General features: G+C 53.5%; 1 protein-coding gene across 4 annotated transcripts in view; it reads left to right on the top strand.

The window, feature by feature from the left end:
• The window catches only part of CARS1 (cysteinyl-tRNA synthetase 1), a 49,726-nt gene that overhangs the window by 10,635 nt on the left and 23,992 nt on the right, over positions 1-15,099 (top strand). For 3 of the 4 annotated variants that reach the window (XR_011233709.1, XM_069471835.1, XM_069471834.1), the window contains 5 exons: positions 2,005-2,096; positions 3,284-3,372; positions 4,249-4,345; positions 4,900-4,998; positions 6,027-6,176. Coding sequence is in view for 3 of the 4 variants with exons in the window: in XM_069471835.1 (XP_069327936.1) it covers positions 2,005-2,096; positions 3,284-3,372; positions 4,249-4,345; positions 4,900-4,998; positions 6,027-6,176 (527 nt within the window). In the remaining variant the exon portion in view is untranslated. Of the gene's footprint in view, positions 1-2,004; positions 2,097-3,237; positions 3,373-4,248; positions 4,346-4,899; positions 4,999-6,026; positions 6,177-15,099 lie in introns of all 4 variants that reach the window. The other variant, XM_069471836.1, reaches the window with a different exon arrangement.

The raw sequence follows: 15,099 nt of genomic DNA, 5'->3' as shown, positions 1-15,099 counted from the left end.
AAACAAGATTTTCCTTCAGCGGTGTGTGATGCAGCTAAAGCAGACCCGTGGCCGGGCGCTGGTCTCGCCTCTGAGAGCTTTGGGAGGCCGAGGCAGGAGGATAGCTTAAGCCCGGGAGATGGAGACCAGCAACATAGCTAGGCCCTTTCTCTACAAAAAGGAATTTAAGAAATTTAGCCAGGAGTGGTGGTGCACACCTATAGTCCCAGCTACTTGGGAGGCTGAGGTGGGAGGATCACCTGAGCCCAGGAGTTGGAGGCTGCAATGAGCTATGATGGTGCCACTGCACTGCAGCCGGGACAACAGAGCGAGACCCTGTCTCTTAAACAGAGAAAGAACGAGAATCCATGAGGCTGCACTTGGCCTTAGCATCAGTGTTGGATTAGGATTCAGGATTTTCCACGCGTTAGAATCTGTGACCACCTGTGACTGCTCCTGCGTGGCTCTGTCTGTCTGTCTGTCTGTCTCCCCATCTCTCGTCCCAGACACACACACAGTGCAGCCACCTCCCTCCTTCCCCTCAGCCTGGTAGTCACCAGTGTCCTCCGTCCTGGCTCACATGGCCTGGGCAAGAGTGGGGAGACCAGGAAATGGCAGCACCCAGGACCAGCTTCCCCACGACTCGGGCAGAGGGCATCTGTGTGTGGCGATGTGCCGGCCAGGCTCAGCAGGGATTTGGGTGAGGCCTGTACAGGGTCTCACCTGTCGGCAGACCCTCTGGCACAGGAACCAGAGACAGGGAGGAGGAGGGAAGCAGGCGCCCTAGGAGCTGCCCGAGGACTGCTAGGGAAGACGAGATGGGACCAGGTCAGTGCCAAGAGCTTCCATCCTGGAGGCCTGTTGAAGCCCCTCTTGGGGCAGATGTCATGCCCGGGTCACAGGTGCACGGCAGAGCGTGGCTCTGGGCAAGGACTAAGGAGCAGAATGGGTTCGGCAGGGCAGGCTCGGTGAGTAGCAAATCACCAGGTGTGCTTGAGGTGCTGTCTTTGCGGGAAGGAGGCTGCAGGTGTGAGTAATCACCCTTGTAGCTACTGCAGGCCCCAGGGACGGCACCGTGCCCCTCAGGGCCTCCGAAATGCAGAGTGTGTAAGGACAGCCTCTTGCTGAGCTGGCAACTGGGCCTGGAAGCAGGAAGGGCCTTGGGTGGACATGGGCAGAGGCTGGGGCAGCCCCCAGGTTTGGTGGGGGGAGCGGCCAGAACACACCGAGAAGGGCACCTAGGTGGTGGCAGGAGCAGGGAGCAGAGCACCGCCTGGGAGGAAGTGCCTGGCTTGAGGGGCCAGGTGGGCCAGCGAGGACCCGCTTGAGGGCTGGGGAGGAGCTCAGGGCTGTCTCTAAAAGGGACAGCAGGACAGAGTGTTGTGGCTCAGAGCCGGAGCGTCTGGATCAGAGCTTGTCAGGCTGGGGGACCGGAGCTGGGCACCGGCCACTCGCCTCCCAGCCTCTGGGTGAGGAGGGGCTGGCTGGAGCCATGCTGGCCCTGCCTGCCATGCCGTGGGGGTGGCTGTTTCTAAACTGCCCCCTGACCTCTGTTGTCAGGGCTTGGAGGTGGCCCGTGTCCCACAAAGCGTCCCCAAAACCCTCACCTTGCCCAGGAGAAGGATCCTGGGAGGGGTGGTTCCCAGGGCTGCAGTGGCACGGACCGTCCCAGTCGGGCCACGTGCAGGCTGGTGAGCACCTCGGCCCCGCCTGACCCGCAGGCCACAGGCCGCGTGTGCACAGCCTGCAAGAGGCAAATATTTGCAGAGCAGTGGCATGCGCTTGGGAACGAGGGGCAGGTGCTCCTCAGTCCTGCTGGGGCTGTGAGGGTTCACCGGGAAACACCGCCACGCAGAGCGGGAGCACAGCAGGGGAAAGAAGCAGTTGTATTTGACATGGAGCGTTCAACATTGTCTCATGTTTCATTGAGAATGATAGTCCGTAGTGGAAACAAAGTCTCCAGATGAAGTGGCCACTTGCGTTTCCCAGCACCCCGACCTTAACCCTGCTCTTTCTGCCTCCCAGGTAAAGGCCGTTGCGTGCAGCCTCAGTGGTCCCCTCCCGCTGGGACCGAGCCGTGTAAGCTCCGCCTGTACAACAGCCTCACCCGGAACAAGGTAAGGAGGGCTCAGACAGTCGTGTCGTGTGCCCACAGAGGGGCAGGGACGGCCTGTGGGCCTTAGGTAGCAGACTGCTGTCTGTTCATTGTGTCTGTCTCGGGAGTCCCATAAATCCAAGTTTAAGACCCTTCCGTTGCTCACTGTGTTGTAATCTCTGTCGCCGGGGGCAGGGCTGTCCCCGGAGACTCAGACACATGGTGTGCCAGGCCTGCTGGGAAGCCTGCCCGTTGGCTTCCAGGCCGGATCACCCTGAGTCGTCTCCCAGGCCCTGCCGGGTGTGAATGCACACAGCCACCCACAGCCAGCGGGCGCTGGCGGCCTTTCAGGAGGCCACGTGGTTGCAGCAGAGGTCAGCGCGCTGGCCGAGCAGCAGCGCAGAGTGGCGGGCCTGCAGGGTGGCGTTGGCAGCCCAGCCGCTTTCCAGAAGGCAGAATTGGTTCCTGCCTGAACAGGGTTTACCTGGTTCATTCTGCTCAGGGCATGGCTGGTGGCTCCAGAGATTTCAGAAAGGGCTTGGCCGTGGGTTGACTGGAGTTTTCATCAGCGAGCACACTTAGGAGACAGGCGGAGAGGTGTGGGCAGTTCCTGGTCCTCCTCATGGAACTGGTTGACGATGACATCTCTTGAAGAGGTCGGAGGGTGTTTGGGCGCGGGGGGAGTGTGCCAGAGCGGCTGCAAGCAGGACTTTGGTTCAGGGGTTTCGGCTGCACAGGGACAGACCCCCGCCAGTGCTCCCAGCCTGAGTCTCCTCAGCTGTGAAAAGACAGTAAGAACGCCGGCCTCCTAAAGGTGTCGCATGGAGCAGACGTGACTCCGTTTGAGGGCTTAGCTCATGCCTGGCACGTCACAGGTGCTCCATAAACATGAGCTGTGATTGTTGTCAAATACACAGCATTTCAACCAAAAATACGAGTGTGTGTTGCGCTTATCGCCTCCCGCCCACCACAGAGGGGCAGAAGAGGCTCGACCCACCCAGGGCCCTCTGTGGGAAGGTGCCACTGACTGAGATGGTCTCACGGTCCCTGCCGAGACCTTTGTGACTTTCCACAGTGAAACAAACGGTCCTTGATGAATTCGTTTGTACAGAACAAACCACACTGTGATACTTGTTGCTCGTACTTTTGGTGATCCTGTGTAGTGTTTTTGCATTTCTTGTGATTGTTGTTCTTTAACTCTTAACCAAGGACGTGTTTATACCTCAAGATGGCAAGAAGGTGACGTGGTACTGCTGCGGGCCGACCGTCTATGACGCGTCTCACATGGGGCATGCCAGGTAGGGCCCAGCGGCATCCGCATCTGCCACAGCACCTGCGCTTTGCGAGGAAGAGCAACCCTGGGCTTTTCTGATTTTTAAGATGAAAATTTTAATTCCATAAGAAATCCATATTCACTGCAGAAAGAGTAAAGGTCACCAAAAAGAAAAATGCTCGTAGTCCCATTGTGAATATCCTGGACTCTTCCCCGACACTTTTCTGTGTACCTTAAAGTTTTTCCTCGTCCTTCAAGCTTTGGTGGGGGTCCCCAGGTGCTGCGTGTCTGTGACACTCAGACCTGAGGCAGAGTCAGCTGTGAGCCCCCGCTAGAGGGTCACGGGGAGCCGCCGGCTGTTGGGATGGAAGCCACAGAACCCCGTGACGTGCACATATTGTAGTTGCTGTGCCAAGATTCTGCACAGTTGACCCGTGAATAACACCGGGGTTGGGACACCGGCCCCCACGCAGTTGAAAATCTGTGTATGAGTTTTGACTCCCCCAGAACTTGACTCCTAATAGCTAGTGCTGACTGGAAGCCTCCCCGATGTCGTGAACAGTCGATGAGCACATGTTTTTGTTATGTGTGTTATATCCGTGTTACAATAAAGTGCGCTCGGGAAAAGATAATGTTATTAAGAAAATCCTAAGGAGGAGAAAATATATTTACTATTCACGAAGTGGAAGTGGATCATCATGAACGTCTTCTTCCTTCTCATTTTCTTGTGGAGTAGGCAGAGGAGGAAGAGGAAGAGGAGGGGGTGGGTCTTGCTGCCTCAGTGGTGGCAGAGGCAGAAGAAAATCCACTATAAGCGGACCCACACGGGTCAGACTGTGTCTTTCAAGGCTCAGCTGTGCATGTTGTATTGTTTGGAAATGTTTGTTTTTCATTGCTTTAGGTCCTATATCTCTTTTGATATCTTGAGAAGAGTGTTGAAGGATTACTTCCAATTTGATGTCTTTTATTGCATGAACATCACAGATATTGATGATAAGGTAAAGGGGTTTTCAAGATTGGGTTTTAAATACATTGGATGATATGGAGAAAGACAGGACTTTCTGATAAGTAAATAAAATAATGTAGGCTTGAGCTGGCTCAGGTCTTGACCTAGTAAACCTTATTTGAATCCCCTCAATGAATCGATGCTGCAGTTCATGCTACTGATGTAATCATATGTACGAATGTTTAGACGCTGTGAGAAACCCGCGTGTTTGGGGATCGAGTTGGTTAAGTGTCAGTCACCCATCGTGCTTTACGGAAGGGAGAGCTGCTGTGACACGTGCTTCCGTGTAGCTCCGCCTGGGAAGCTGGGGGCCACGGGGCTTGTTTGCTGAAGCACTGGAAAGATCACGGCAGACCCTGGGCCCTGCATGGCGGGTGGGAGGGGGAGGGCGGGGTTCGTCTTCGATGATGCTGTGCAGTCTGGGACCCACGGCTGCCCCCACACCATCCTCACCCCCCTGAGTGTTTGCCAGGTGTGAGAGCGGCCTGTGGTGCCCGGGCGAAGGTGGGCTCTGAGTGCAGCCCCAGCGTCTGCTTCCCTCCACAGATCATCAGGAGAGCCCGGCAGAACCACTTGTTCGAGCAGTACCGGGAGAAGCGACCCCGGGCCGCGCAGCTGCTGGAGGACGTGCGCGCCGCCCTCAAGGTGGGCCCCTCACCCTCCGCCCGGGCCCAGGCCCTCGGGTCCCGCGTAGGTCACTGTCTCCAGGGTAGTGTCAGTCTCAGCTTACATTTCGTGAATGGTCCTTGAGCCAGTTCCACTGGGGGCACTGATGGCCCCTTGGCCTGTGAGAAGGTCACCAGGAAAGACACGCTGAGATGGAGTGGAAAGTAGGTGGTGTCCTGCCTTTTTAGGGACAACTGAATTTATCACGATACCACTAATTACACTTGCATGTAAAAATCTTACTAACATTGCTCTCTAATCTTCAACATCAAGGTCACAACTAAATCAAAAACTTCTGAGATGCAGAAGCTGTGCTAAACTTCTGAATTGGTAATACTGTACATTTTCAGAAATTTTTGAAAAAATCAGTTCTCTCCAGTTTAACATTTTCATTCTGAGTAAGCATTATTATAAATGTATAGTTCTTTATATCACACAACAAGATTAGAATAAATTGTTTTGGCTGGTGGTTCCTGCCTGTAGTCCCAGCACTTTGGGAGGCTGCGTTGGGAGGATGGCTTGAGCCCAGGAGTCTGAGCTTCAGGGGGCTGTGCTGATGCCACTGCACTCCAGCCTGGGCAGCAGAGTGAGACCCTGTTTTCAAAAGAAAAAAAAAAAACATTAGAGCTTAGCAGTCTTTTGGCTCAAGTGCTGTCGTGATGGAGGTGCTGCCGGCACATCTCAGAGCTCCCTGGGTGTCCACTTTATTTTCTCCCCTGGAAGTACGACCCCGGAGGACCGTTCTCACACTATTTGCACTGGAGAACCTGAAGCACAGAGGTTTAACGCCCACCTGAAGTCACGTGTCAGGAGGGGCAGTGCCAGGCGTGCCTGGGCCAGGGGCTTCAGAGTCTCTTGGTTGTCCCCCTGCTGCTTGGAGCGTAGACTTCTTTATTGCCACGGAGCACCGGGGAAAACTAGTCTCTTTCCTGCCTTGAGTCACCTTTGTGAACTCTGGGTTTTGCTGAGCGGTGTCTGATAAGTTTAACATCTCTTTGTGGTTGTAGCCATTTTCAGTAAAATTAAATGAGACCGCAGATCCCAACAAAAAGCAAATGCTGGAGCGGATTCAGCGTGCGGTGGAGCTGGCTGCGGAGCCGCTGGAGAAGGCCGTGCAGTGCCCGGTCGCGGGAGAGGAGGTGGACCGCTGCGTGGAGGTGAGATTCGGTCGCACCGGCAGTGAAGTGGCCCCACGGCCTCGCCCTGCGCCTCCCGGGCCCGACTGGCAGCTCTGCCGTGGGCGGCCCGGTCTGTGGTGGCCGAGTCGGGGCCCGCCCGTTCTGCACCCACTTGTCCCATTTCCCAGGGGCTCTGCGCCCGCTTGCCCCGTTCCCCGGGGCTCTGCACCTGTACCACTGGGGTGTGACGTGGGGTCCACCGGAAGTCCGCCCCGTGCCCCTCCCGTCACTCCCACCGGACAAGCAGGAGGCGCACGGGGACGGTAGGGGAGCCGCCTTCGGTGGGAGTCGTTACCAGATTATGCACTGGGCGCTCCTCAGCATTTCTTAGTGGCGGCAACTGGAGGAAGAGGAGCAGGAATTGGGGGTGAAGTGGGCGTTGGGGCCCTCGCCTTGGCCCGTCCGTGGCTGCCGCCCTGGGCACGTCCAGGCGGCCGTCCTCCTGCGCGCCGGCGCCCCCTGCCGGTCGCCCTTGCAGAAGCTCCGTGGAGCCGAGAAGGGCGGACGAGGCCGGCGAGGGGAGACACCGCGAGACACCGCGAGACACCGCGAGGGCCGGTGATGCTCGCCCCCGCCCCATGGCCCTGCCTCGGCGACCAGTGGCCTCAGTGCCGTGTCTGCCCTTCGCGCGCGCGTTCCTCTGCAGTTTTGTCTCTGTGCCCACACGCCCGACCGCTCGGTGGCGCTCATTTCGGGCTTTGAGAACGAGGCGCGTGCGCATGCGCGTGCTCTGTGGCGTGCTTGGGCCGCGCTTCTGGGGACCCGTGTGGTGGCTGTCGCTCCTCCGAGCGCGCCTGGCCGAGCCATTTGTCTGCTCTCCTGGGCCCCGAAACTAGGTTTCTTTGTGACCCACTATGCTGCTGTGGTTTCTTTCCCTCAGTCTTTCCACATTTTAGAAACTGTCAAATTACACGTAAAGTTTACCATCCTAACCGACTGTAAGTGCGCGGTTCGGTGGCATGAAGTGCGTCCACCGTGTTGTGCAGCCGTTTATTTCCGGGGCTTTTCCTCTGTCCCCACTGACCCCGCCCCGCCCGCTGTCTCCGCGTCTGGCTGCCCTGGGGAAGCCCTGCGGGTGGCGGATGGCGTCTGCGGCGCTTGTCCTTTCTGTGTCTGGCTTGTTGCACTCGGCACCGCGTCCTCACGGCTCCCCCGCGCCGTGCCAGGTTCAGGACTGGCGTCCTTTTCATGGTCGAATGATGTTGCATGGTACATACGTAGACCACACCTTGGTCACTCGTTCGCCTGTCGCTGAGCACGTGGGCGGTCCCACCTTTCAGCTGTCCTGAACGCAGGTGAGCAGACACCTGCTCGCGTCCCTGCGCTGGCTGCTTCTGGGGGTGGACACGCAGGTGGCATTGCTGGGTCGTCCCGTAGTTACACTTTGACATCTGAGCAGCGCTCTGCCGTTCCCACAGTGGCCGCACCGTGGTACGCTCCCACCGGCAGGGCACGAGGCTGCCGTCGTCCTCACGTCCTTGCCGACGGGTGCTCTCTGCGTCCGTTTGATAGCAGCCACGCTAGTGGGTGTGAGGCGGTGCCTCCCCGTGGCTCTGGTTTGCGTTTCCCTGAGGACGGGTGGTGTGGGGGTCTCTAGTTGTTCTGTATCGTCCGTGGGGTCCGTTCGCAAGACTTTCTTCAGGCTGCGCACCTGGGAGTGGGATTGCAGGGCTGCAGGGGCCACGTCCGGCTGTGTCGGGGCTCCCAATGCCACCTGCACGAGCTGGGATCCTCTGAGGACTCACAGGACCGGTGGGCTCGGCACAGAGCAGTTCTCCTATCTGAGACTCGTCACGGCTGCACAGCAAGGACACGGCAGGGGAGGAGGTCAGGCAGGGCCTGCGGGGATCTGGGAGCAGGCTTGCGACGCCCCCCGTGCAGGGGGCACGGCACGTTCCCCCCCACCAGGAAAAAGTGCAGCCGCCGTGTGAGATGTTCCTCCCTGGGAAGCCCGTGAGAGACCCTGCCCAGGGTTCAGTGGGCGCCGTCACCTGGGTACCCCCTGCCTGCAGGGGAAGCTGGGGTTCTGTCTGCATAAACCACTGTTGGCTCAACAGCCCACGGCAGCTGCTGTGGCAGGGCAGGGTGTCCCAGCCTCTCAGTGTCGGGGCGTCCAGGTGACGCCAGCCCAGAGTGACCCCGCAGGTAGGCCTTGGCCAGGGTGGAGCCGTGGGCCTGCTGTGCTCGCTCTCGTCGGCATAGTGACCACGTCAGGAATGTCTGTGCGGACTTCTCCTTCCACTGCCGTGTGCTGGTGTGCTGTGTATCAGCACACACAGCCAAACTTGCATCGTCGGGTGCTTCCTTTTCATCCGTCACGAATGCGAGGTGGTGATCGTTGTGGTCTGAACTTGCCTTTCTCCGCCCTCTCCTGAGCCTGCGTATCCTGTCTCGCGCTCACTTCCGGCTGTGACTCTGCGCCCCTCGCCCTCCCCTCTCCCACGGGGTGAGTGGTCTTTCCCTTACTGCTCCGTAAGCATTCTCCCGTCTCCCAGATTGCTATGGTGTGAATGTCCCCTCCGAAACTCATGTTGGAACTTAACCCCCAACGTGGTGGCATTGAGAAGAGGGGCCTTTAGGAGGCAGAGCCCTGTGAGTGGGTTGGTCCGTTCAGGGAGCAACGGGCTCTCGTGAGAGCGGGTCTGCGAGGAAAGCCGGTGGGCTCTTGGTGAGCACCCCACCACGTGATGCCCCGCGCCGCCCCCAGACGGCAGAGTCCCCACCAGCAGAAGGCCCTCCCTGATGTGGCCCCTTGACCTTGTCCTTCCCAGACTGTAAGAAATAAATTCCTTTTCTTTGTAAATGGCCCGGCCTCAGGTGTTCTGTTGCAGCCGCACAAAGTGGACGAACACGGTCACCCCTCTCTGGTACCTGTCGGGTCTCTGCGTGTGTCTCGGTTCTGTGCTTTGGCCGCATTGTCCAGCCCTGTCTGTCGCAGGTGTTGGGTGGGGAAAGACACTGCGACTTGGCTTTGTTCTTCAGCTGTGGTCTGAGGCCCCAGCTTGTCGAGTTCCATGCGAGACACCGTTGGAATTTTAAATGCTGTGTCTGGAACCATCTCCGAGGTCCAGCCGGGCCGTGCAGATCCTCCGTGGTCCGTGCGTGTCGTCAGTTCCTGTCGGTTCCTTGTTACTGCTGCTTTGTCTTCAGCTTTAGTCTGCTCGTGTCTCACTTCCTGGCAGTTTAGCTCACTTTCTGGTTTAAGAATTTCAGGCCGTAGTATACAACCCTCCACTGCTAAATATGACTGGCTTTAAAAAATTTTTTTTTAATTAAAAAAAAAAATTTAAGGCCCTAAATTTTCCTTTGAGTGTCATTTTTGCTATGAATTTCAATGCCATTCACTTGTGAACAACTTTTAATAACCGTTTTCATTTTGTTTAACCCAGGAATTGTCCAGAAGTATGTTTTAAATTTCCAAATAGATGGGATTTTTCAGATTATTTTTTTGTTACTGACTTATGACTTAATTACTCAATGGTCAAAGAGCGTGGTCTGTCCCGCGCTGGACCTGTGGACAGAGACTCGAGCCGTGGCCTACTGTGTGCACTCGTTTCCGAGTGCGCGCGCGCTCTCTCTCTCGCTCTCTCTCTCTCTCGACAAGATTTTTTGTGTTCTCCTGTCGTTTGATGCAGAATTCTATGTGCTATGTAATTAGTCATGCTTGTTAACGTGCTTTTACTATTTTGTATTCTTCCTGCTGGTTCAACCTATTCACACAGAGTTTGTTAAACACAAACAAAACTTCCCCTCTGATGGTGAATTTGTCCATTTCCACCCGTTTTATCACTTTTTCAAAAGACCGCGCATTTTATAGAGCAGATTCTGGTTCACATCTAAGTTGAGAGGCTGCGTGTACCCCCTGCCCACAGACGCCCAGCGCCCCCCACCCTCCACACCTCCTCCTCAGTGGGCCTGCACTGACACATCGCTGTCACGCGGTCACCCAGAGTCCCTGCTTGCACTGGGGTCGCTCTCAGTGTTGTCCGTCTGCGGGTGTGGACAAGAGCGTACCGTCCTGCATCCACCGTCACCCTGCCACGCAGGGGGGCTCCGCTGCCCTGAACGTCCTCTGTGCTCCGGCCATTAGTCCCTCCCTCCCTCCCCTGAGCTCCCGACAACGGCTGGCGTTTTTACTGTCTCCATAGTTGTACCTTTTCTAGAATGTCATTGAGTTGGAATTACACAGTGTGCAGCCTTTTCAGATTGGCTTCTGTTTGAGACAGGGAAAAACCAAGTGTCTTTCACTCTCAATACAGAATCCTCAACCTGTGGTCGCCAAGGTGCACGGGGATTTCTTCCCCACCCCTGCCCTGACGACCAGTCGGTCCGCGAGCAGGCGGTGACTGGGTGTCCTGTAATTCAGTCCAGCTTTGACACCGTGTACCTGGGGATAGCATCAGATCCCGTGGGCCTGGGGGCTCAGTCCCACAGAATGCCCCCACGTGCCATTTGGAAGTGGTCGGTTGTCACCCATACCTTTGTATTTGGGGATTTTCCACGTATCTTTGCGTTACTGATTTCTGGTTTCATTCCATTGTGGTCTGAGAGCAGACGTTGCTGTTTGTTGCTGATAGAAAGCATTGAAGTCTTCAGCTGTGAAACTGGATTCATAACTTTCTCCTTGCAGTTCTGCTGGGTTTTGGCTCACGCGTTTTGACGCTCTGTTGCTAGGTGCGTGCACGTTACAGGTTGCTGTCTCCTTGGAGAACTGAGTCCCTCATTCCGTGGTGCCCGTCTTCATCCCTGGGAACTGCTCCGCTCTGGAGTCGGCTCCGTCTGGAATCATTAATAGAGCGCTCCTCCTGCTCTCTTGTGATTGTGTTAGCCTGGGGTATCTTCTCTATCCTTTTACTTTTAGTCTGTGTTTTTATATTTAAAGTGGGTTTCTTGTAGACAGCACATAGTTGCACCTTGTTTTTTCATCCAGTCTGATGATCCATCTTGGTGCATTTATACCATTGACGTTCAGAGCGATTATTTGTCACAGTCGGATCAATATCTGTTAAAACCATCCTTGTTACTGGTTTCTATTTTTTTGCCATTGTTTTTTGTTCCAATTTTTTCTTCCACTATTTTTTTTTTGCCTTTTGTGATTTTTAACTTTTTTTTTTGCTATTTTTAGTGCTTGCCCTGGAGTTTACAACCAATCCAAGTCCACTTTCAAATAACATTACACTGCTTCACCGGCAGTGCAAGAGCCTCACAATAACAAAACAACCTCTTTCCTCCCTCGTGTCTCTTATGTCATGCTGTCACTCGTTTTACTTTTCCATGAGCATCTATACATAAGCATATGTGGGGAACACATTATTGCTATTATTATGTTGAACAGATTATCTGTTAGATCAATTAAGAATTAAAAAATGGAAGTTCTATTTTCCCTTCACTATTCCTTCTTCAGTGCTCTTCCTGTCTTTACGTAGATCTGAGTTTCTGACCTTCATTTTCCTTCTAAAATTCTTTTAACCTTTCTTGCAAGGCAGGTCTACTGGCAACAAATTCCCTCAGTTTTTGCTTTTCTGAGGAGGTCTTTATTTCTCTTTGATTTTTGAAGGATAATTTCATAGGGTACAGAATTCTAGGCTGGTGGATATTTTCTCTCAATACTTTAAATATTTTACTGCACTTTCTTCTTGCTTATGTGGTTTCTGCAGTGAAGTAGGGTATAATTCTTTCTCCTTTTTATTGATAATGAGGGTCTCACTATGTTACCCAGGCCGATCTCAAACTCTGGGGCTCAAGCGACGCCACCCCTAGCCTGCTGAGTAGCTGGCATTACAGATGCAGTGAGCTCCTCTGACTTCTTTTAGAACTTTTTTCTTTATTTTGAGTTTCTGCAGTTTACAAATGATATGCCTAGGTGGTCTTTGGCATTTCTCCTGCTTGGTGAGCTTCCTGGATCTGTGGTTTGGTCTCTGACATGAATGTGGGGAAATTCCTAGTCGCGATTGTTTCAACGTTTCTTCTGTTCCTTTCTCTCTCTCCTCTCTTTCTGGGTTTCCCATTCCATGTTGTGGCACCGTTTGTGGTTGTCCCATAGTTCCTAAATACTCTGTTTTTTTCAGTCTTTGTTCTCTTTGGTCTTCCGTTTGGGCGGTTTCTGCTGAGATGCCCCTAGCTCAGAGACCCCTTCCTCAGCCTGCAGTTCCTCACAAGCTCATCCGAGGTGCTTCATCTCTGAGGTGTTTTTCATCTCTCGTGTTCCTCCTTGGTTCTTTCCTAGCATGTCCACCTCTCTGCTTCCATCGCCCGTCTGTTCCTGCCTGTTGTCTGCATTGTCCACGGGAGCCCTCAGCATGTTTTTTTTTTTTTTTTTGAGACAGAGTCTCACTTTGTTGCCCGGGCTAGAGTGAGTGCCATGGCGTCAGCCTAGCTCACAGCAACCTCAAACTCCTGAGCTCAAGCGATCCTACTGCCTCAGCCTCCCAAGTAGCTGGGACTACAGGCACGCGCCACCATGCCCAGCTAATTTTTTCTATATATATTTTTAGTTGTCCATATAATTTCTTTCTATTTTTAGTAGAGACGGGGTCTTGCTCTTGCTCAGGCTGGTCTCGAACTCCTGACCTTGAGCAATCCACCCGCCTCGGCCTCCCAGAGTGCTAGGATTACAGGCGTGAGCCACCGCGCCCGGCCCCTCAGCATGTTAATCGTAGTTTTAAACTCCAGATCTGATCATCTCAGCACGCCTGCCGTGTCTGGTTCTCATGCTTGTTCTGTCTCTTCAGACCGTGTTTTTTGCCTTTTCATGTGATTTTTTTCTTTTATTCTTCTCTTTAGATCCAGGGAGACAGACTGGATTGTGATGTTTTTCCTGCTAGCTGGACATGACGTATGCATCAAAGAGCTGCTGGGAATGGCTTAGCAATGTGGGGGTCACACGCAGGGGAGGGGGCGTCCTGTAGTCCCACAGTCAGGTCTCAGTCTCTTAGTGAGCCTGTGACGGGGGCTGGGAACTTCAAAGGTGTTCCTCGGCCACCCCCTGTTTACCCAGAGCAGGACGGCAGGAGTTGGAGATTTCCCCTCCCAGGTGCAAGGCCAGGCCCTGTTAGGTTTGGGTGTTTCCCTTTCTCGGGTAGATTCCGCTTTGATGAAACTTCGGCTCTGGTTAGGTGGTTGTCCTGCGGGCACTTGGTTAGGAAGAACAGAGTGTTCCTCTGGTTCCTTTTTCCTTCTTGATGTGGAAGCGCCAGGAGAGTTTTCTCAGACATTCACTATGAGCACCCGGTTGAGTTCTGGAGGGAAAGCCCACAAGCGTGGGGCCCCCTGTGACTGGGTCACCTTGGAGTTTTTAACTCTCAGCCTTGCCGACTCGGAGCCGGCAGCAGTTTGGTGGTTCCAGTTCTGCTTTTCCTGCCCCGGCAACTGGTTCCCACAGAGGTTTCAGCCTGGGAGTCTCGCCCCTGGTGATTGGGACTCTGCTCTCCTGATGGTCCCCTGTTTGGGGACAGCGGTTTTCCCTGTGCCTTCACTTCTCTTATGAGTCTAAGAAGAGTTGTTGGGTTTTTAGTCTTTTCAGCTTTTTACCTGTTGTTAGGACAGTGTAGCAACTTCCAAACTCCTTGCATATAAGGAACTGGAAACCGGAAGTCTCTAGCACTTTATTATATGCAATTTTGATTGGTAATCTGTGTGCCTGACCAGCAACTCTGAGTGTTATCTTCAGGCAAGTTATAGAAACACTGTTCTAGAAGGGCCAGTGGGAGTCAGCTTTTGTATATGTCGAAGTGTATGTACTTCACCGTGTTTGTTAAAGTTGGTTTTGCTGGACGTGCAGTTGAGGTTTGTGGCTCTTTTCTCTGAGTACTTTGGGGATTTTTCTGCTGTCTTCTGGCTTCTGTTGTTGGCTCTTTTTGAGAATGGTTGGCTGCCCTTAGAATCGCCTTTCTTTTGTGGGTAAATATATCTTTTCTATCTGGCTTCTTATAAAATTCTCTTTTTGGTTTTCTGCAATTTCAGTAAGACATCATAAGAGATTCTTTTCTTTTTTTGAGATGGGGTCTCGCTCTGTTGCTCAAGCTAGAGTGCAGTGGCATCATCATAGCTCACTGTAGCCTTGAACTCCTGGGCCCAAGTGATCCTCCTGCCTCAGCCTCCCAAGGAGTACTGGGATTGCAGGCGTGAGCCACCATGCCTGGCCTATGATATTTATTTTTACTAGTCCTGTTGGGTATTTTTTGTGCTTCCCGAGTCTGTAAGTTATTGCATCAGTTCTGAGAAATTCTCAGATGTGTCTTCAAGTATCACTTCTGCTCTAGTCCCTCTTTCCTCTCCTCTGGGATTCCAATTAGAAGTGAATCACATCTTTTTGTCCCATGCTTTGTGTCTAGTAACCTGTTTTTATTATTTCCTTTCTTATTTCTATTTCACTTTGGATGACTTCTTCAATTCTGTCTTCCCATTCACTAATTCTCTCTTCAGCTAACTTACCTATCCTATTGAGTGTTTTTATTTCATCAGTGGATATGTTTCATCTCTAAAAGTTCCATTCCTTTGTATTTTCACATCTGCCTGGGCCATTTTGATATAGTATTTTATTGCCTGCTATTGCTTATCCTCTTGTGATTCTATCTTTATTTCCTGAAACATTTAATACATACTGTTTTTTATTGTGTACCTCATAACTGTAGTATCTGAAGCCCTTGCAAGTGCCAGTCTGTTGTTTGTCATCTCCACTGACTCCCATTCATGGTTGCTCATGTCCTTGGGCATTTGGTGACCTTGATTAGGATCTCATTCTTGCTGGGTCATGATCTGTGGTGACCCTCAGAACACAGATGCTTCCCTGAGAGCCAGGGGCACCACCCACTCGGGGGCACCGCAGGCCCCTCGGAGGTTTCTGTCCCTGCACTTGTGGCAGTCCTAGTGTTTGCGCGCTGGGCAGCAGACCTGGCAGCCT

Source organism: Eulemur rufifrons, chromosome 6, assembly GCF_041146395.1.
Source record: "Eulemur rufifrons isolate Redbay chromosome 6, OSU_ERuf_1, whole genome shotgun sequence".
Classification (NCBI taxonomy): Eukaryota; Metazoa; Chordata; class Mammalia; order Primates; family Lemuridae; genus Eulemur; species Eulemur rufifrons.
This window is presented reverse-complemented; position numbering and strand designations above follow the sequence as displayed.